This window comes from Kryptolebias marmoratus, linkage group LG19 (assembly GCF_001649575.2).
Source record: "Kryptolebias marmoratus isolate JLee-2015 linkage group LG19, ASM164957v2, whole genome shotgun sequence".
In the NCBI taxonomy this organism is placed as follows: domain Eukaryota; kingdom Metazoa; phylum Chordata; class Actinopteri; order Cyprinodontiformes; family Rivulidae; genus Kryptolebias; species Kryptolebias marmoratus.
In genome coordinates this window covers 2,595,859-2,617,299 of record NC_051448.1, presented here as the reverse complement: position 1 = coordinate 2,617,299, position 21,441 = coordinate 2,595,859, and the positions used below count along the sequence as shown (strand labels likewise).

General features: G+C 41.8%; 1 protein-coding gene across 2 annotated transcripts in view; it reads right to left on the bottom strand.

The window, feature by feature from the left end:
- Window positions 1-19,997, bottom strand: part of msra (methionine sulfoxide reductase A) — a 33,804-nt gene extending 13,807 nt beyond the window's left edge. Inside the window, exons 1-4 of one of the 2 annotated variants that reach the window (XM_017440077.3) lie at window positions 19,788-19,997; window positions 5,623-5,691; window positions 4,659-4,778; window positions 448-552 (exon numbers count right to left, since the gene is read on the bottom strand). In XM_017440077.3, the coding sequence (XP_017295566.1) occupies window positions 448-552; window positions 4,659-4,778; window positions 5,623-5,691; window positions 19,788-19,926 (433 nt within the window). In that variant the 5' untranslated portion in view covers window positions 19,927-19,997. Of the gene's footprint in view, window positions 1-447; window positions 553-4,658; window positions 4,779-5,622; window positions 5,692-16,647; window positions 16,799-19,787 lie in introns of those variants that run through there. The other variant, XM_017440078.3, reaches the window with a different exon arrangement.
- Between the last annotated feature and the right edge of the window lie 1,444 nt (window positions 19,998-21,441).

Sequence of the window (21,441 nt, the reverse complement as noted above, 5' to 3'; positions counted from 1 at the left end):
ATGTAGCTGGATGATGCTAAATGTAGCTGCAGGATGCTAAATGTAGCTGCAGGATGCTTAATGTAGCTGCAGGATGCTAAATGTAGCTGCAGGATGCTTAATGTAGCTGCAGGATGCTAAATGCTGCTGCAGGATGCTAAATGTAGCTGCAGGATGCTAAATGTTGCTAAATAAATATGGCTAACATACCATTTGAAACATGTCTAAATGCAAAGATTCGTCCAGTTTAAAGTCTAAGATGTTTCTGGTGAGAAAGCTGCCGTTTCAGGAGCTTCTGGTTGTTAAATAATAATTACTTAGTTGTGAGCAGCCGCTGATGCTGCCTGTTAATAACTAAAAGGCACCTCAGCGTTCATGACTTATTTAGTTTAGCAGAGCACAAAGTGCTTCTGCTCCTAACAGTTAAAAGCTGCCGTTCTCCCGAGGAGGGTCAGGTGTGGGTTCTACCTTGAGTCGGGTCGTGGCTTTCCCAGAAGACTTTGAGAAGACGGGCGAAGTTGATCTGCTCTGGATAGAAAACGACTCGCACCACCTCAGCGTGTCCCGTTCGGCCTGAAAAACAAAACAAACTTGTTCAGTTTCGTCTTCAAAAATGGCCTTTCAAACATAGATCTCAACACTTATTGTTGTTTTTTTTTGACATGATGGAATAACTAGAATATTTCTGTGTTTTTCTTTTTCAGGACCTGTGAGTCAGTGCTGTCACAAACCTGTGTGTAAAGCTCTCGACTCCACAACAAGTGATTTTTCAGGCATTAAAGCTTTAAAACAGCAAAATATCTCATCTGTTTAATGAAACTCTCAGAAAATAATCATCCGATTTACATCAACTGAGATTAACCTTTGGAGTAAATCTGATTCAAGATGGCAGCCACAGCTAATTGACCTCAAACACAAAAATGGCTCCAACTCAGCTGATTTTACAGATATTGATGTAAAACTTGTTGTGGTAGTAGCTGAGAGTCATCCCATGAAGTCTGTTCTAAACTCTGACATGCAAATCCATTCTTCGAAGGAACGCTGGTTTAATTTCTTATGGAAATCTGTGGATTCTTGTTTAAGACGTTTATAGATTTAAGGCCTTAAAATGACCACATTTGCACAAGAAAAGCAGAATCTACAGCAGCCGTCCTTGAAAGGCCAAAACTGATTTTCTCCACAGAGTCAAACAGCAGCTGGTGCTGGTAATGAGTGTGACCCATTACGTGACACCTCATCTTCTTCTCGTCTCTCATTCCACCTCCACTCCGATGTCTCTCTCTGCCTTATTACTTTTTTAATATCAGGAGTTATGGATTCCTACGGCAGATATTGGCGAACAGAGACAAAGCAGCAGTCGGCATTAAATTAATGTCTCACCAGGCCAATCTCGCAGGAATAAATTTATCTCGGACTGGATGTGAAACACAGTAAAAGATTGGAATCTGGGCGGAAAATAAAGCTGCAGCTGTAGCGTACGTTTAGCTGCAGAAATGATCTCATAATCTGACATTAATTCAGGATGAACAATCAGGTGCACGTGTTCGATTATTCAACAGACAAATTCACACATTCTGTTAAAGTTTAGCAGAACTTTAACAGAAGTTTTCCGCTTGCCTGCAGCCGACTCTGAGAAACATTAACATTTATTTGCATAAATAACTCAGCTTTAAGGTTTGTGTTGATGTCGGATGCACAACTACAGAAGAAACTAAAACTAAAACAGATCGTCTCTTTTTGTTGGCTGGATGGTTCCTGCTTTTACAGAGAAACTGTTTTTATTTCATTCAGCCATAGGAACAAAATAAATGAGTCCCAGAAGACGGTGGGACACCGGTGGAGGCTGCGACTTAACACTCATCCCTCTCAAAGCTCCAATTTTGTTGGCAGAAGAGCGAGACAAATCCAGGTATTTTACCAACTTGGAGCCGGATCGATAATGGAACCGTCCTTTGGAAACCCTCCCAAGCGCCAGGCAGTGACATTTTACAAACTTTCTTTATGTACTGTTAATTTAAAATAAACTTTCCTGCAGCTTTACAACAGAAGCCAGGTTCTGAAATGCTTCTCGGACCACAGGATGGATCTATGAAGTCAAACGAAACTTGGCAGGTTAATTTTAGAAACAAATTGCTGAGAAAGTGATGTGTATGAAGGTGTTATGATGCTAACAGAGACTTCTTCAGCTGGAAAAAAAAACTACTGAGCGTCTCATCCAGCAGCAGAAACCATCGCACTGTTTGCTTTCCACAAACAGCCGACAAAACTCCTGATCTGCAGCGGCTACGGTTTCATGATTGACATATTCTGGAATTGAACCAGGGGTGTCAAACTCCCGGCCTCGAGGCTCCGCTGTCCTGGAGGTTTGAGGTTTTTCTGCTCCAACACACCTGATTCAGACGGTTTAATCACCTCCTCACCAAATCATCAGGTTCTCCAGAAGAACGTCCACAAGTCGTTCATTTAAAGCGAGAACTCTTCTAAAACATGCAGGAGAACGTCCCCCGAGGAGCGGACTGACATCTGTGGACTAAATGAACATTTACCAGAAGAAACGCCGTCATGGACCGAAGGACGGACGGTGGAAACGGGACCAGCAGGTCAACGAGTCAGAAACTTTATTTGTCAGGACATCAAAATAAAAGACCGAGCAGTCCTTGAAGGAATGCATATCGCCCGCTGCTTTCATGCTGAGGTTTTAGACTGAGATCACCTGAAATCTCTGATGAGGAGGACTCCACATCGATAACATTCAAATTTAAATATTACATCAGCAATTATTACCTGAAAGTTTCATTAAAATCTGTCCAGTTCTTCCTGAGATATTTTGCTAACAGACAGAGTTAACTTAGACTTAAAGCAGTTCAGCTCAGAATATATGTTGGGATCAGTCTCAGCTACTACCACACTAAGTTTTAGCTCAATATCAGTAACATTTAATGAGTTTGAGCCATTTTCTTGTGTTTGTAAGGTCAGTTAGCTGTGGCAGCCATCTTGAAAAGGACTGACTCAGAAGGTTAGTCAGTAGAGGTATATATATATATATATTTTATGAGAGTTTAATTAAAATTCGTCCAGTTGGTCATGAAATATTCTGCTAACAGACATCCGAACACAAACGCAGGCATAAACATTATCGCCCACGGGCGAAAACTTTCAGAACACGAGAGCAAAACGGAGACGGAAGCAACAAGGATCTGCATGCAGTCTGGGCTCAGTCAGCCATTTTAAGGTGTCCAAAGGTCAGCCATCTTGAATTAGATTAATCAGTTAGAGATGAAACTTTCATCAAAATGCATCCACTAATTAACGAGATATTTTGCTGAACACTGAGACAGGAGAAAACACGACTCTGACCTGCAGCTTCGTTTTATTGTCCAGCTGTTAGCAGATGTGTTCCCACTGAGTGAACAACAATAATAATAATAATAATAAAAACAATAATTTAACTGTTGGGGAAGAACAACGAAGCCGAACAGAGTGAGAGAAACACTGAACTGTGTGGGACGAACAAAGGGACGCCGGTAAAAAAAAAAATGCAAATATATTTGCTGCTCTGAAGGTAAATATTTAGCCAACAGTGAACATTCAGACGTTAAACCGCTTCCAGCTGTTCACACCGGCTTCACCTGAACTGGTTTCTGCTGCGTCACACACCAAACACCAGACCCGTCATCCCCTGCAGAAATGCTTATCACCCGCCAGCTGTCAGGGTCAACTTCTGATGAAATGAGATGGAGTTAAAAGCAATTTGGTCAAATCCAATCCAAGGTATTATGGGATGTGTTGTCAATGACTCTCAGCTACTATTACACCTGAGCCGGCTGATGTCGATCAGCTGGGGCGGCCATCTTGAATTGGACTGACTCCAAAAGCTAACTGGTTGTAGGTGAACATGCAGTGACTTTCTGAAGGTTTCCCTTAAAATTCGACCACTTGTTCAGTAGATATTTTGCTAACAGGGAGACAGATTATCGCCCTTTAACTTTCAGCGGGGGCAAATTTACAAACATCAGAGAAATGAATGTGGCGTAATGATTCAGAAACCCCAGAAACCTGGAACCAGAAGCAGACAGCTGGTTTTAATAACAACCAAATAAATCCACGAAGAGAGAGCGGTTAAAACACAAGCTGCTGAGAACGAGGATAAATAAACAAACAACACATTAAAACAAACACTGACAATAAAGACTCATTTCCAGTTTCCTTATTTACTGGTTTAACACCTTTTCCACAATGAATCACCTCTTATTTTAGCCTTCTGTATTTTTTTAACTCATAATCAATAAAAATAAATGTGGTTTTTATTAAAGCTCTAAACGTTTCTGCAGCAAATCAATAAACTGATTTACAGAATAAACCAAAGTAAGAGACAAGTGGTGATGCAGGTCAAATGATGGATTCAGTGTCTGTTAGACGACTGGAGGAATCACTGGGAGGTCTGCGCGCGCACACACACACACACACACACACTCTCAGCGGTCAGGCATCAATAGCAGCCTTATCCGTGCCTCTGTTTAATGGGGCCTGGGGGAAATGATTGACTCCTCTGGTTTTGTTGTGTCCCGCTTTTTTTGTTTTACAATTTATTAACTCTCAGCAGAAAACACATGCCTGGTTCAGTGTGTGTGTGTGTGTGTGTGTGTGTGTGTGTGTGTGTGTGTGTGTGCAGGGGATACCTGTGCACACCTCCGTGTACGTGGGGTTAGCCGTGTACCCTCCGGAGTAGCCCACTTGGGTGGAATAAACTCCTTTCTGTCTCCAAAACTTCCTCTCTGCTCCCCAGAAACAACCCATGCCTTGAAAGAGAAAGAAAAATAAAAACCAGGCTGATGGAATCGAGTCTCTCAGTCTGTGGGACACGAGGAGAGTTTTAAACTTATGGTTCCTACTTTCAGTCCTGATAAATTAAACTGAACAGGATGAACACGCAGCTGTTTGCTCCTCTGTGAAACGCCTGAAGGTGTAAATAAACTCTGAACATTAGGACTAAAATTAAACATTAAACTCACCTGAAAGTTAACTGTGTGAAAGCTGAGTCAGCACATTGTTTTCCTGTTTACAGTTTCTTTAGTAGGTTTGTTGCAAACAAACTACTTCTGCATACTTTGTGCTGCTTTAACTGTTCATAAATTAAAACATTTGGTTTGGAAATAATGAGGTCTGATTTTAGTGTTTGTAATGGTAAAATTTTAATTTATTTACACAATATTTCCCCATAAAAAACACTTCAATTCGCTCAAAAACTACTTTCTCTGTCAGCTTTTAGCTTCCATTCTGCTACTGTTAACTAATCTTTTAGCTTTTATTGAGCTTTTTGCTACTTCTAGCTCTTAGCTAGCCTACAGTTTTGCTATCTGTAGCCTTCAGCTACTCTATTGCTGATTTTAGCTCCTGTTGTTGTTTTAACTTTAATAATTTATTCCTCAGATTTCCTTCAGCTCTCAGCCTTCGTTTTCTTTATGTAATGCCAACATTTATCTGTCATTTACCACAAATAAAGAGAAATGTTTGTACCCTGTCTTTATTAGAGGGAACAAATGATGAGTTTCAGTTTGTCAGCGGTATCTCCTGCTCTGAATCTGATCAAACATAAACTTTAGTTCATATCAGAAGCTTTAAGATAATTTTTTTGTCACTAACCAAACATGACCGTCTGTGTCCCGTCTGGAAACGGTGGAAGCGTCCTGTTCCCGTTCACATCGTGTTTCTCTGCAGGACAAAGGACAAAACAGGTTAAAAGTAAAATCCATGCAGATTAATTATCACTGAAGGTGGAAGTCTGTCAGCAAAATATCAAATTCAAGATGGCCACCAGAGCTAATTGACCTTCACCTTCATAAAAATGGCTCATTAGACTTTACTGATACTGAGCTAAAGTTAGGTGTGGTAGTAGCTGACTGTCATTCCCAACATGTTACAAGACACATATATTTTTAATATTTAGCCAAAATGGCCGTAACTGCGTCTCCCGTCAACGTTAACGGCGGCGGGCGACAAGCATTCCTTCCAGGATTCCAGGATAGGTAGGCCTTTGATTAAAGATGGAGAACACCTCAGTGTTTCTGTAAGAACAGCTGTTTGAGTTGTAAACGTCTTCAGTTTCATTTCACTGAAGACACAAATGTCTGTTTAAAAAGACAGACTGCATCGCCTAACCGCACACACACACACACACACACACACAGTGACCCAGTTAAAGAGTGGTAAGCAGGTTTGCATATTTTCGTAGCAGCTGCACTCACTCCAATCAAGGCAGAGCCAGAGGTGCAGGAGGACCCATTTAGGGCCATCTCACCACCTGGCTGAGCGAACACACACTAACGCTAGCCTGCTGGGGGGGTGTGTGTGTGTGGGTGTGTGTGGGTGTGTGGGTGTGTGTGTGTGTGTGTACGTGTGTGTGCGCAGATGGTGTGCTGTGGGGGAGGGAGATGGATTAAAAAATGGGATGATGGGGGAGAATGAAAATGAAGCAAACATCTGGATCCTTCTCCTTTTATCCACACACACACACACACACACACACACACACACGCAGCATCTTCATGGATAATTGTCACGAGGGCTGACACACAAAGAGACACACACATGAAGCTGGAGGCCGAGAGTTTCATGTTGGGAGACGATGGTGGTTTCAGGAGATATTTTGCTAACAGAGCAGACACGAGCAACAACATTCTCGCCCCTCCTTTGCAGCATTCAGACCCTTCCTCCTCTTCCTCTCTCTGGCTGCAGGTGTCGATGAAGCCTTCAGGAGAACATTAACGAGTCTCCAGACCAACGTTCCTGACGTTCCTGCATCGCTGCTGCTTCCACAAGAACATTTAATGTTCTGTAACTAGATGAGATGCATCGATTAGCAACATAGTGAGTTAGAAATATAAACATGATGTTTCTGTCTGTGTGTCTGTTAGCAAAATATCTCACGAACCAGTGGACGGACTTTAATGAACGCCTTTTCCTTTTGGAGTCAGTGGGATCCAAGATGGTCGCCACAGCTAACATGTCTATAAAATCAGGTGTGGTAGTAGCTGACTGTGGGCTAACTGGTCTGATGAACAGCTTTAAGCCTGTCTTGACTGAGCATTTTGTGAAATTTGCAACAAACGAATGTCTCTTCCTGATTGGAGGACAGTCGGAGGACGGCGGGGTTTTTTCTTCTGCTCTGTAATTACGATCAGTTGATTGTGATCCTGTTGGTTTTTCTTAAAATTATACATTCTGTCGCTGACTGACTCGTTTGTTTGATTGCAGAACCGCGAATCGCGTTCAAATTTGAGATCTCGAGCGATCCCGGCTTGGTTTAAATCCCGAGGGCGGCGGAGATGCCCCAGTTTCCAGCGGACGAGCTGGAGGATAAAACCTGCGTACGGTCTGAGCTCTGCTGGAAGATTCACCAAAATGCAGAGGTACAAATAAATCTCGACCGAGTGAAGCAACAACCTTCAAATCCTAAATAATTTTAAATGGAAATTTGAGATCCTGCATCGTTACACCGAGACGGATTCTCAGCCTCCTCCTCCTCCTCCTCCGTGTGTGTGTGTGTGTGTGTGTGTTAGTAATGGCTGCCTTCAGGGACCAGCAAAGGCATGTTCATTACAGACTGCAGGCACACACACACACACACACACACACACAGGCAGATAAACAATTTAAATGTAAATGTCAGTGGGAAAGAAAATAAGTCCAGACAGAATACTAATGAGTGGAAGAGCTCGCTGAGTGTGACTGAGAAGAATAAAGAAGCAGCAGAAGATCCATCAGCTGTCTGTTACCAGCCTCCTGCTGTCAAACCAACGAAGAAGAAACTCAGATTTAATGTAAACATGCTCCTGATTTAAAGGCCTATCGTTCCCTACAGGAATGCATATCGCCCGTCGCACCACATCCCAGAGTTTCAGACTGAAAACCTGAAAAGGTCTCCTGTGGCGGACGGACGCAGCGGTGGCCATTTTTAAAGTAACGGTATGTGTTGTGAGTCACTCTCAGGTTCTGCATCAGATCAGAGTAAATTTCCAACATTTAAAACAACTCAAACATCCAAAGTTTCATAACAGTTTTAAACAATACTTTCCTGCAGACATTCCCTCGGATTCATTTTACAACACTGTCGGTTTTCTTCTTATTTATTCGTTTGTTTGTTTGATTGCGGCCCTGCAGAACGGCGAGCTCTAATAAAAAAGTGATCATCCTCCATTAAAACGTGCTGACTGACTTTATTTAATCCCAACGGCGGCTGAGATGCCAGAACGTAATCAGAGGCGCCCCAGTTTTCAGGCGCTACAATCCTGCAGACACGCTGGAGAATAAAACATGATAACTGAATCCTTTTTACTGAAATATAAAGCTGAGAATAAATCTCAACCAACCTCAGAGTCTTAATGATTTTAAATAGAAATTCAGGCGTCTTTACAGTGAGACAAACTCACAGCCCAGTCTTTCCTCCTCGTTCCTCCTCTTGAGGATGTTTTGGAGACACAGTTATTAAAATATAGATCTATAGCTGCTGGTCCACGATCTGTTCACAGGAACGGCTACAAAATGTTTGGATGAGGTGTTTTTAGCTCCTGATTTACTCCTGATCCTCCAAATAGATTTAGTAACGGAGCGACTACTGCAAAGATTTCACTAAATCTGAACCAAAAAACCTCAAAGCAGAAGGAATCAGAAACCTGAGTTCAGTCCAGAGATAAGAGATCAACTCGTCCACACCTGAATGTAGGGAGGGAGAGATAACATCATCAGGTATCTGCTCAGACAGCCCAGTGTACTCATACTAATACCAAAGTACTCGGTACCAGGACTGCAAATTAACCTGGCTCTTCCGAGACGAGCAGTTTGATAAAACACCTGAAGAACCGACACAACACCGAGTTCAGAGGGTTTGCTAACAGCAGCAGGAAACGGCTGAAGTGTCACCTGGGAATATATGGATCTGAGCGCGAGCTTCCTGACAACCTGAGCGTTCACCAACGGGCAGCGATGGATCTGAGGGAGGTGGTAACACGAACAATGAGCTTCTGTGGTTTTAGGATGCTCCTAACATGGTGGCAGCAGAAGAAAAGCTACTTTACAGTCTTCGGATGGATGAGACAAAATAAAAATGGAACAGAATCTAAAATGGTGAAATAAATGAAACATAAATCAACTGGTTTGTCGTTCTGACACACAGCTGTTGTAGCAAAAAGGAGGGGATCTTTCTCTTACTTTCAGCCGTGATAAAAAGTCTGATTTAAGAGTCAATCTCCTCCCAGATTTCAGCCAATATGATGGCTCCTCCAGGCGATGGCTGTGATTCCACCACAGAAGTAGCAGCATGTTTCACAGGCATCTGAAGATGACCTTCCCGCGCCGCCAATAAAAATATGTGCCTGTTTTATATTTGGCAGCGACTGTAATAAGACGCACGCGACAGATGAGCCCGAGCAGGAAGCCAGAAACAGGAGAATATGGTCTGTTTTTATTTATTTATTTAAATAAGCCAGCCTGTGCAGATTCACTCAACAATCGAGTCAAAAACACAAGATGGACAAAAGCGCTGAAGTGGTCCCAGCAGGAAGATGATGAGACACGTAAAAATGTCACTTTTTAGGGCTGCGAAGCGACATCCTCAGAGGGATTTATGTGCAAACTTAGCGGAGGGATGAAAGTGAAGTCCCAGAAAGCCTTGTGGGTCCAGAGACCAGAAACAGGAACAAGAACCTTCTCTGGTTCTTCACAGCGTTTATCCTGTTCCTGCGTTTATCTAAGAAGATAAACCTCCAAAAGGTTTTCACTCACATTCACTCCTTCTTATTTTATTTTATTTAGAGCAGACAAAAAAATAAAGTGTAAATAAAACAGGAAGCATACTAATAAATTAAAAAAATAATAAATAAATAAGATCATTTTGGATCATTGCCTAAAACCCAAATTATTTCTCTGACCTTTTAGTTCTGATTGAGTCATTTATCTCCGTATTTATGTTCAAGTTCGGTTCATTTCTTCTATTTTGCTGATAAAATAAGTATTGATTTTATATTTTAAACTCTGCTCAGCCCTTTGGTCGGCTGCTACAGAAATAAATTTTGACTTGAGCCAAAAATAAAGACAAATAATGTTTAAAATCAATCCAATTCATTGTTTTTATAAAACACTTTAAAACAACCACAAAGTGCTGCACAGAACAATAAATAAAAGACTAAAGCTTTAAAACTTTCTACCTAAGTTTTTTTCATGCAGCGCTTCTAAAATGTGAACAAAGCTGCTTGTTTTTTTTAAACTTCTGTGATTTATTTTATGTAACAGAAGAGCCTCCGATTTACAACTCACAGCTGACAGTTTTGTTTTTATCTCAACATAAAAAAAACTGCAGATGTTTTAGTTTTTTGTTTTTGGGCTTATTTCAGTTTTAGTTGTTGCAACTAATTTGCTTTTATTTGGAGGTGAAGAGCACAGAAAGAGGTTCGAAAGCCTTTCAGGACACTTCACATCAAACAGAGATGTGTGTGTGTGTGTTGGTGTGTGTGTGTGTGTTGCTGTGTGTGTGTGTGTGTGTGTGTGTGTGTGTGACTAACTAGCATGCCTCCCAGTCTCTTTCCCAGCGCCCTGAATCCTGTCACAATAATAAGGCTGATCACAGAACAGGATTTTATCCATGGTGACATCTGTGACACACACACACGCACACACACACTATTAGTGCTGCTCTATTTCAGCGCAGGCCTACACGTGTGTGTGTGTGTAAAGGCAGCCAGAACTGCTCCAGAATCAGCCAATCAGCACTCGGCTTCATCACCGCGGCCTTTCATCACTTTTTAATTTTCTGCTGCGACCAGAAAGAAAACAAAGAAACTGATCAAACATATAAAAAGATAAAATATATAAGATAAGGCAACATTAAAGATATGGCTGCTGAGGGCTGGGAACGATTCCATCCTAAAGATTCACATCAACGTCTTCAAGAAGGTTTTAGTCTCTTCCAGTGGATGAATCAACATATCAGGAGTTTTAGCTGCTAAATAAACTAAAATAAACGAAATTAGTTCTGCTCTGTCATGCTTTCCTGGCTCAGGCATCTTAAGTAGGTAATTAAACTTTTTATAAAAGTTAAAGCTAAAGTCTCCCTCTTACAGATCGCTTTAATTGGACCGCCGACATGGACCGGGCTGACCTGCTGAAACGTGCCGGGTCACGTGGCGCCTCTCAGGTCCGGTTCTCTCTGGCGTCTCTAATCAGTCGCAGTTTAGCCGCCAACCCCTCACAAAGTTGTCTCACATCTCCTGCCCTTTCTGCCTGATGGGGACGCTGGAGACGACCCTGTGGCGTGGACATAGAGCTCCTGAGCACGTGAGGAGACGCAGCCTGGCGCTCCTGAGACGGGTTGGAGACGCCTGCATCGACTCTGCGACTATTTCGAGAGAAGATTTGTTGCAAACATGTTAAAAAGTTCAACCAGAACCGCTGCGAACGCCGTGAACCTTCAGGCGACTCCGCCATGAATGGCGGCCTGCTCTGATGTTCTCCTTCCTTACATTCCTCCATCTTGGTTTCTAACCGTGACCCTGAGTCATCGAAGCGTTGATGACAGCTGAAGATCGGCTCATCTTTAACGTCACCAGAACCTGGTCCGAGCGTTCAGGAGTCCCCCCTCAGCCTCCCGCCGGAGCCACAGGCCTGACAGTGACAAATGAAGCCCTGCAGTTAATGTCTGGCTGGGGGGGAGATTGGGGAGTCGACAGACGCACAGAAAAGATTGCCTACAGTGTGCTGCAATTAAATCTACAAAGTAACCTCCCCCCACCTTCGTCTCTGCTCGTGTCTCTCTCTGATTGCCTGGTTTCTTCATCTCTCTCCTGCTCCCCCCGTCTTCCTCAGCCCTCCCCACCCTGCCTCTCCCCCTCTCAATCAGCTGCTCTGATTGCCGTCTTTGTTTTTATTACTGCCCATCATGACAGCCATCAGTGTTTTCCCCCATTGTTCTGCGCCTGGCAGCTCGCCTTGAAACACGCCGAAGCAGCGGACGGGAGACGCTTCCCGGTTTATGGAAATAAGACGCCGAAAATATTACATTTTAAAAGAGGACAGCTGCTCCAACACAGTTATTAAATTGCCCCTAAAATCAGAGTTTTTCAGGTCAGTATTCGGTGTTTTAACCCAACATGTGATCAGATTCGACACTCTGAGATCCTCGATTAATGACCTCCAAACATTTGGTCATTATTTTAAGGTTTTATTACCGACAGTATTATTAAAACTCTCTGAGGAGACAAACTTTCTGGTATTTTTGTAAAAGCACTAAAGTTCTTCAGACTTTCAGTCCAGTCCTGTTACCTGACGGCGGACGATCATGTAACGTCCTGCGTCTGTTTGTCTGTCAGCAAAATATCTCCTGAACAAGCAATTAAATGATGGAGTAGATGAACATCTAATGATCACTTTCTGAGAGTTTCGTTAAAATTTACCCAGTGGGTCAGCAGATATTTTGCTAACAGACAGAAATAAACACAGGTACAGATAATTACGAGGTTGATAAATATTAAAAATGTAACCAAGAGGCATGAAAATGTCAAGCTTTACTTCTGTTAGCAAAACTAATCTGACATTTAAAGATAAAATAAAATTAGAGCCAAACGTCCTCATGATTTAAAGGGTTTGGACATAAAAAATGTTTTGTCAGATCGTAAAAACATTTGTTTTTCATTACAGTTTCTGTGTTTTGGTTTATTAGACAATAAAGAACTGTAACATCAAGTTTTAAAAATCCTGATATTAAAAAAAAACCTTTATAGTTAAGAGAATATCCTTCCATTTCCATTTAACATGATCAAAAACGTGATATCCATATCCACGTTTAGAGGGTTTTTGTCTACGCTTGTGTTCACGCTCCACATCGTGGTCATGGACGATTCATCAAGTGTAAAACAACATCTTTTAAATGTAAAGATAATGTTTTATGATTTACTCTTGTAAATGAGACTAACTCTCACAGAAACTCAGCAGGAGCGGTCCTGAATCGTCGACAGGGACAGTTTGCGTTAACAACATTTCCTGCGTTTTGTCCTGAACAGCATCACAGGTTTGGTCATCTTGACCCCGGAGCTCGATGTTCATCCAATGATTACTTCATGAGAGTTTCACTCAAATCTTTCCACCGGTTCGAGAAACGAACACTCACAGAGGCAAAAACATTACGGCCTTCAGCTACTATTTAACATATAACCTACGTGCGCTTTTATAAATCTAATTATTTAATGTGAGTTCACGGAGAAGCTGAATTATTACCTGCACTGCATCTTTGGTGTATTCACTGTTCCTCAGACCCAGCTGACTGACAGCCAGGAGTGTAGTTAGAGTGGTGCTGGGGGTTAATAAGCCTCCACAGGGCGTGTGTGTGTGTGTGTGTGTGTGTGTGTGTGCACGCCTCCCTGAGGGTTTGACTCGATCAATTGCTCGCAGCCATTAGTGGTGAGACAGTGTGTGGCGCGGAGGAGCGGACTTAATGCACTTTGCACCGGCAGGCTGATTGGACCCTTTCAGAACCTTTATGTGTTGCAGTAATGGCTTTCTGCATTCACACTTGCTGGAAGTTGAGGCTGCGGAAAACGCTGCCTGCTGAGATGCTTAGATTTCAGCCCGAAGGATGCGCGGCCCAGTCCCGGTCCTGGAGGACCACCGTCCTGCAGGTTTTAGACGTTCAGCAGGTCTTCAGGTCCTCTACAGGCTCGTTAATCACTCAGTCATTCAAATCAGGTGTCAAAGAAGAAAAAACGAAAACCTTAATGAGTTTGAGTCACATTAAACCCCTAAACAACCATTTAATGATGTAGGAATTGCGTTAGAAGGATAAAAATTGTGTGTTTTGACAGCTTATATGGTTTAAGGATCCAAACTTGCTGCGCTCAGAGACGGTTCTTGGAAACCTTTGACCAGTCCAGTTTTAGTATCTCTAAAAACAACAACTGGAAACCATTTTAGCTGCATTTAAAACATCTGAGCTGTTGATAAAACCCATCAGCACCGAGTTTCTGAGCTTTTCTCAGGCTGTTGGACGCATGCGTACAAATAAAACCCAACCAAACAGAAAATACAGTAAACGTCTCCCATAAACCGGATTATAGGATCTTATCTTTGAGCCATTTTTTCTTCCAAGCACTTTAAAACACATTTATATCTAACCACATAAGTGTTTAATATAATATTTGTGAGGTTTACTGTTGGTTTGTTAGATGGATCATTAATCGTCTTAAAGCCCGCAAGGCGATAACGTTTCCGTGTGCGTGTGTGTGTGTGAGTGTGTGTGTGTGTGTGTGTGAGTGTCTGCTTGTCTTATGAGCCGTTGATCTGATTTCAATGAACCTCTCAGAAAGTAACCATTGGACGTTTGCCTTTAACTGATTCATTTACTGTAGTCGAACCGATTCAACATGGCTGCCACAGCTAACTGAGCACCACAAAACTGGCTATAACTCAGTCGGTTTTATAGATATTGAGGTCGACTTCAGCGCGGCGGTAGGTCAGAGTCGTCTCCTCGTAATGAAATTTAAAGTTTGACCCAAACTCTTGATGCCGTCTCTTCTCAGCATCAGATGATTTTAGTCTGAATCTCCGACACGAACGGCGGCAGGTGATCTGTGCTCCTTCAGGAAATCCTCTGCCTTTTATTATAAATCTAGACGGTTGTGTTTAAACATCTTGCGGTTTTCTCCAGCCCGGCTGACACTAAACACCTGAGTGACAATTAACCTCTGATCCTCAGACTCTCTCTTCCTTCTTCTCTCACGCCGATTCTCCGCCAATTTCCAGGCCGCCTTCATTCGTTATGCCTCTCACACGCTCCCCTCAGCACTTGTCATTTTTCCTGTCAAGGTTATCAGGGCAGTGTCGACAACAAAGAGCCGCGCTGATGAAATCTGGCACAAAGAGACACTCATTCATCCACTAGAATCCATCTGTGTTGTTGTGGTAACGGCGCCGACAGACGCAGGGCTGATAACGCCGAGCGCTCACAACGCACGGGAGCTTTGACTGACAGGCCGATCCAAACATGAACATATTAGAAAATCCGCTACGATTTCTATTCTGACGTTCAGTCAAGTCAGTGCGCTTCCACTAACAAGCAAACGTTTAGTGATATAAGTGGTGAAAACAAATTAAGAGCCGGCGACGTTGGCGTCTGAGCTGTGATTAAAGTGCAGATGTTGCAGCAGCTCCGGGCCGCCTCAGATGGAGAGAGGGGGAAAACATCTGGCTCCGTCTGAGACAACTTTATACTTTTTAAACTCAAATCACTCTCCGATACAAAATAAACCTGAATAACTTCCTGTCAGTAATAAAGATTTACACCTGCTAATTAAAGGCCTCTCACAGCAGCTGACAGATGTTGGAGCACATCTGCAGAAAACCACGGTGAACGAGACACTAAACTCCTCATCAGTCTTTTGTTTTCACACTTGGTGAGAGTTTATGCATCAGAAACAAGACTCAGCTTCTGACCTTTGACCCCACACATAAATCCTCCTGCCGACGGCTGTTAAAGCAGCAGCCTGAAGATTAATAGTTACCAGATAGACGAGCTGCTGTTTATAGTTTCTTCTAAATCAAATTACTTTAATTTACTAAGTACTCAGTGCTATTTTAACTACTCCTGGCTCGATCAATACTACTGTGCTGTGACAACTTTTATACTTTTTATTAAAGTTATTTAACTTTATTTACAGTTATTTCCACACAGGAACACACTGAGATCTCTTCATTGTTCATCTAATCTGCTTCATCGTACGGCTCAATTTTTGTTTTCCTCAGCTACTTTTAGCTTATAGCTACTGCCTTGCTAATTTGGCTTTGCTTACTTTAGTTATTAGCTACAGATTAGCTACATTAAGCTTTCAGCAATTGTTTTGCTAATTTTAGCATTTAGTTGCTGTTTTTGCTCATGTTCCCGTCTGTTCTGCTTGTTTTAAAATAAATTTTTTAACAAATTTCAGAATTTGCACTGAATCTTTTCAGAAAATAAAAGTCATGTAGTCACTTTGTGAATTTAGGCTGCTCCAGCTCCTCGTTTCGGACCACCTGGGTTCAGGTTCTGGTGCTGGGCGGCACAGAGCTCAGCTTTAGAACCGCCCTCTGCCGTTCCTTAAACATGGCCGTCTCAAAGTTTTGGTTGTTCAGCGTCTTTAGCCAAAAACTCTAGATTCAGTAAGTTCTTTGCTCTGATCCAGAGTCAGTCCTACAGCGGTTAAAACTTAAAGAACTGGTTCCAGGTTCGGTACAGGTTCAGAACCAGGACAGGAACTGCTAACAGGTGCGAGTCGTCGGATTGGAGAAATAAATCCATGACTAGAAATGATCTGAGGAAACGATGAGGAGGGTCAAAGCAGGTCAAAGGGTCCTTTCTAAAGCCCAGCAGAAATCTGGGATTTCCTTTTGGAATAATCTGAACAGACAAAATGTTGGGATGTTTAAACTCTTCGTGGGACTGAGGAACGTTTCTTTAGAAATCTTCTGGAAAGTTCAGACGTCTCCAAAGTTACAGTGAGTTACATCATCACAACAAGTTCAACATTCTGTGGAAAAACCTCCCAGAAAACATCAAACTTCAACAGCGATTGTGTGAAAACCGTTACAGATATCCAAACCTGAGTTCAGACCCGTTTAAACTCGGCTCCAATCAGGGCTCGGTTTGCTCACCTGTTTCTCCAAAAATCTCACTGTGGGAAATACTTTGCGGTTTGGTTTTTGTTTGGAGCCACACGTGTTGGCTCGAAGACAACAACGTCATGAAGTCTGAGTCTGAAGGTGTCGTGAAGATTTCCGTTCCTGAGCGATCTGCTTTCTGTCCTCAAGCTTGGACCATTGTTTGGTGACTGAACTCCTAGAAACTCCCAAAACACCAGCATTATTCCACCGGGTTCTGTAAAAGACGATGGACGGACACAAACCTGGGGCTCGGCCTTCTTCTGGCTCTGAGTGGACTCTCTGTTGTCCATTTTTGTCCAGCTCAGAGGATAACCGTCTTCCTGGTGAAGTACAGTCCACATTATGTCCAATAAGCTCCAGTGTTGGAATATTGTGTAAAAATGAGGAAAAAAAGTCTTCTTTTGTTTGTGGTTTCCACCTTCCAGAGGCTCGGCTTTCAGTGCAAAGTGTATTATTTTCGTTCTTGTTTATGCGGAGCCGGGACGTGTCCCCGTCCACCAGCACCATGCCTGGACGTCTCTTGATTTCCTCTGGCGCTGCAGCCCCAAACCAGACAGACAAAAGAGAGGAAGCCCTGCCAAGTCTCTCCACTGCAGGCATGGGTTTTTCCTTTCCCCTCTGCTCCCTCGCGCTTTCTTCGCCTCCCTCCACCGTGGCAGCGTTCCCGAGAAGCGTTGGCGGTCCTCCAGCAAGTCTGCCATTTCGTCTGAACCTTCCCGTTCGTTCCCGATCGTCCTTTCGCTGCGGACCCCCCGCCCTCCTAACCCCTTCACTCCTACAACCTCCTTCCCCGGTCCAACCCCTTCCAAGCTCGGCCAAAATCTCCAACACGTGTCGCTTTAGGTGAACTTGGTTCTGCCCCGTTCACTCGTTTTATTTCTTTCTGTCCCAGAAACACAGAGCTCAGTCAATCTCCTCAGCGCTCCATTCACCCATCAACCTTCCCATGTTCTCCTTGTTACTAAAGCCCGGGATAAAGGGCAGTGAGGGGGTGCTTCTGTGTGTGTCCTGGGTGTCCTGAGCCCTTTGTTCGGTGCCAGACCACATCTATTCATCGTGTGCCAAGACTCAGCGCCCCCACTTGTAGTGAAGAGGGGGCAAACTGGTGCCAACTGCCCTTACCGCCAACTTAGTGCTGCCGTCGACCTGGTTATACTCACACACACTCATGCAAACTTCTGTTTAAGACACTAACAGAATCAACACGTGTGGATCCCAACAAGCCAACTTGTAGTTGATTTATAAAACTAGAATTTAACCTCGAATTACATCTAAACTGACACGCGTCAGAATGATTATTGAGCCGAGGAAAGTTGGAGTTTGGTCAAATTTCTGGTGAAAAGATGAGTGATCGGATAAAAGTTGTGTTTGGACAAAACTAAATGAAAGTAAGTTGTTTTAAAGTGGAAAGAAGTAAAAAAAAATAAGAGCAAAAAATAACACAAAGCAAGTTAAATATCAGGAGTTAATTTGAGTTTGAAGGAAGGCCTCAGAAAAATATTTTAAAACATCCAATTAAGTGAAAAGTGCTTTTTAAATTTATATTTATATTTAAGACTATAAAAACTACATCAGATTGTCAAAACAGACAAATGTGTAATTAAAAAAGTCATCAAATTAACAAGAAGCATTCCTCAAAATAAAAAATAAAGCTTATCGTTTTGCATCTTGGATGACAAAGTTTTAAAGAAAGAGTGTGTTAGCTCTCAGAGTGTGTGTCAGGGATGACTCTCAGCTACTACCACACCAAACTTCAGCTCAGTGTCTGTAAACTGTGGCTACTTCTGGGTCAGCTAAAGCAGATTAACTTTAAAAGTTAATTAATTGAAGTTCAAACTTTAAGTGTTTTATTAAGATTTCTCCAGTTTGAGATATTTTACTAACAAGTCAATGAACACACACACACACACAGGTGATAATTAGAGTATCATCATATGTCTGTAATTCACAAAACACCTATTTCTTTTCTAAAACGATACTCTTTGTTACAGTTTATAATTATATGCTGCTATAAACACGTTCCACGTTTAGGAGGAGAGTTTAAACTTCTGAAAAATCTACCACAAAATATCAGGAACACAACACAGATATTCACATTTAGGAATCATCTCCACCCACAAATTCACGTATGAAACAGATTTCACCCAAAAATCTGTAACTTCTGCTTCAATCAGCTCTGCAGACGAACAAAAAGGGTTCTTTTAAAGAACAGATATAAGAAAAAACACCATCATAAAGAAGGTAAAATGGTAAATACTCCATCTGTTGAGAGCATTTTGTGTGACGTAAACTACTAAATACAAACAATACAAAAAAAAGATGTCAATATTTATCATTTTGATGATTAAATCGTTCACAACTAACCTTTGTGGCTTCTTAAACATCACAATTATTGTTAATTTGTGTTAAAGCTCCATGTTTTATTTGTCTATTAGGAGTTCTTTTATTATCTCAGTCTCTCAGATCATTGAGTTTAAACACCATGACAAGAAAAACTATCCAATATCAAAAGCAAACTGAAAAAAGTGGTTAAATTAATTCCCTATTTTCTTCTTTTCTGCTCAATTGATCACTTCAGAATTCTCTAATTTATTAGGAGCAAGTGTGTTACATATTTAGTCAAACACTCAATAAACTGTGCTGCTACAATGATCAATCAAATGTACTAATTTAATCATAGAAAAGGACAATTTCTCTGTAACTGAGGACAATCTGAAAGAAACAAATTAAAAAGTAGTTTTATTTTATTAGTATTTTGATTATTTTAAGTTACTTTGCTTTAGCTAGGTTTAGATTTCGAGTTTATATTTTGATATGTATGTCCAGGCAGATAAGTTGTAAGAAAGTTGACTAAAAAAAAAACTGAAAACAACTTTAATTTGTTTTTCAACTCCACTGCTGGAAACCGAGTCGCGCATGCGCACACTGTAACGGCTAAAACATTGCTTTCAACGTCTTTTTGAAAGCAGCTGAAGACAGCTAAAAAAACGTATAAATTATCAAAGGTACCACTGAAATAAACCAGCAAATAGTCCCTTTCGGTTCGCTACGTGACGCGGTTGTGTCAAAGTCTACCCACAGAAAGTTAGCTTGTTGAAGCTACTTAGCTAACCGAGTGGGCTGTGTCTTACCGGGTACTTTTACGCTGCTCTCAGTCCGGCCAGGTAACGTCGTCTCTGGGGTTGGCATCTGTGCTTTGGTGGCCATGTCTCCCATCTTACTGTTGACAAAATGACGCCAAATTAACCGGAGCCTGGAGGAGGAGACCATTGAACCCGGAGCTGCAGCCTCAAAGTCCGGCTCCACAGTCGCGAGCTCAGTTAGCTAGCATGGTTACCTCTGTTAGCATAGTTAGCTCTGTTAGCTTAGCTACATAACAGCTCCAACAGTCATTGCTGCACAATGAAATTACACGATTTAAATACCTAATGTAAGCTTACATCTTCAGATATGGCATTTGTCTTACATATGACACAAAATACTTTAAGTTTTAGTAAAAATGTTTGTAAAAACTTTTTCTTTTATGTGTTTTTCCTAATTAAATAACATAACCATTTGTTAAAGTGAGTTGGAATTTTTTTCTCAAATGCAGTTTAAGTTATATTTATATATTTTAATTTACAGCACAGATCAGATGTCATGGCAAATCATTTTTTATTGTTAAAAATGATCAGAACTTCTTCTGTCACGATTCAAACTGTGGTTATTTGACACTTTAACCAAAATCAGCTGAGAGAAAACGACTTCATGTCCCAAACATCTCATCTGATCGTCTCCTGCTCGACCTGAGGTTCAGTTCAGTTTGTCCAAGTTTGATTTGTCCTTGTGTTTTTGTGTCTCCGTTTGAAGACACAGCGTCTCTTCAGTGGTTCAGATGTCCTCTTTGCTTCGAGCCACCCTGTCCTCTCCTGAGGTGGTAGTAGCTGAGAGTCATCCACTGCTTTTACCAAAGAGCCTCCAACTCTCATTTCTCAACAGGAGCGGGCGATATGCATTCATCCAAGGAATGCTAGGCCTTTAATTTTCACAGTTTTAATTTGTTAAAACGACTAATTAATTGTTGGAATATTGCACTTTTGGTTAAATGTACAAGAAAACTGGAGGAGAGAAAGAACAGAAGTGTTAAAATAAAATAAAATAATAACATGTTGTCACACAGTCATCATATTGTCTGTTTTACTGTAAATATTACAACAGAAATATGTCAGATACTTCTATAAAAACAACAAATGCTAATTTTCTGCCTGGTTCAACCTTCAGCCAAATGAGAAACAGGATTTTCCTGCAGGCCTCTTTCCTGTGAGTTCATTTATTTAATTTTCTGTAAAAAATAAACCTCTATAAACAACATTTCTGGGAAGTTTGGAAACAGATCGCTGCTTCGACTCTGTCAGGTTCACAGAAACTAACCAGTCATTTCTTGTGGTAGTAGCTGAGCCTGATCCCCATCACCCAACAGCTCGGCTCAGTTTGTCAGTAAAATATTTCCTGAGCCACTGGATGGTTTTTAATGAAGTAATCCCTGAATAACCTTTGGAGCCAACTCGGTTCAAGATGGCTGCCGCTGCTAACTGACCTTGAAAAAGCCAGAAATGGCTGCAGTTCTGTCAGTTTTTCAGATCTTGAGCTGAAACTTGGTGTGGTAGAAGCTGAGAGTCGCTCTTTCAGTTTCAGATAAGAAGGCAGTAACTCTGTCGCCCGTCTGTTCTTCTGTCAGATGACCTTAAAGGGTGAAGCAGGCGGGCGATATGCATTCCTTTAAGGAAACCTTTAGTTTCAAGAAAC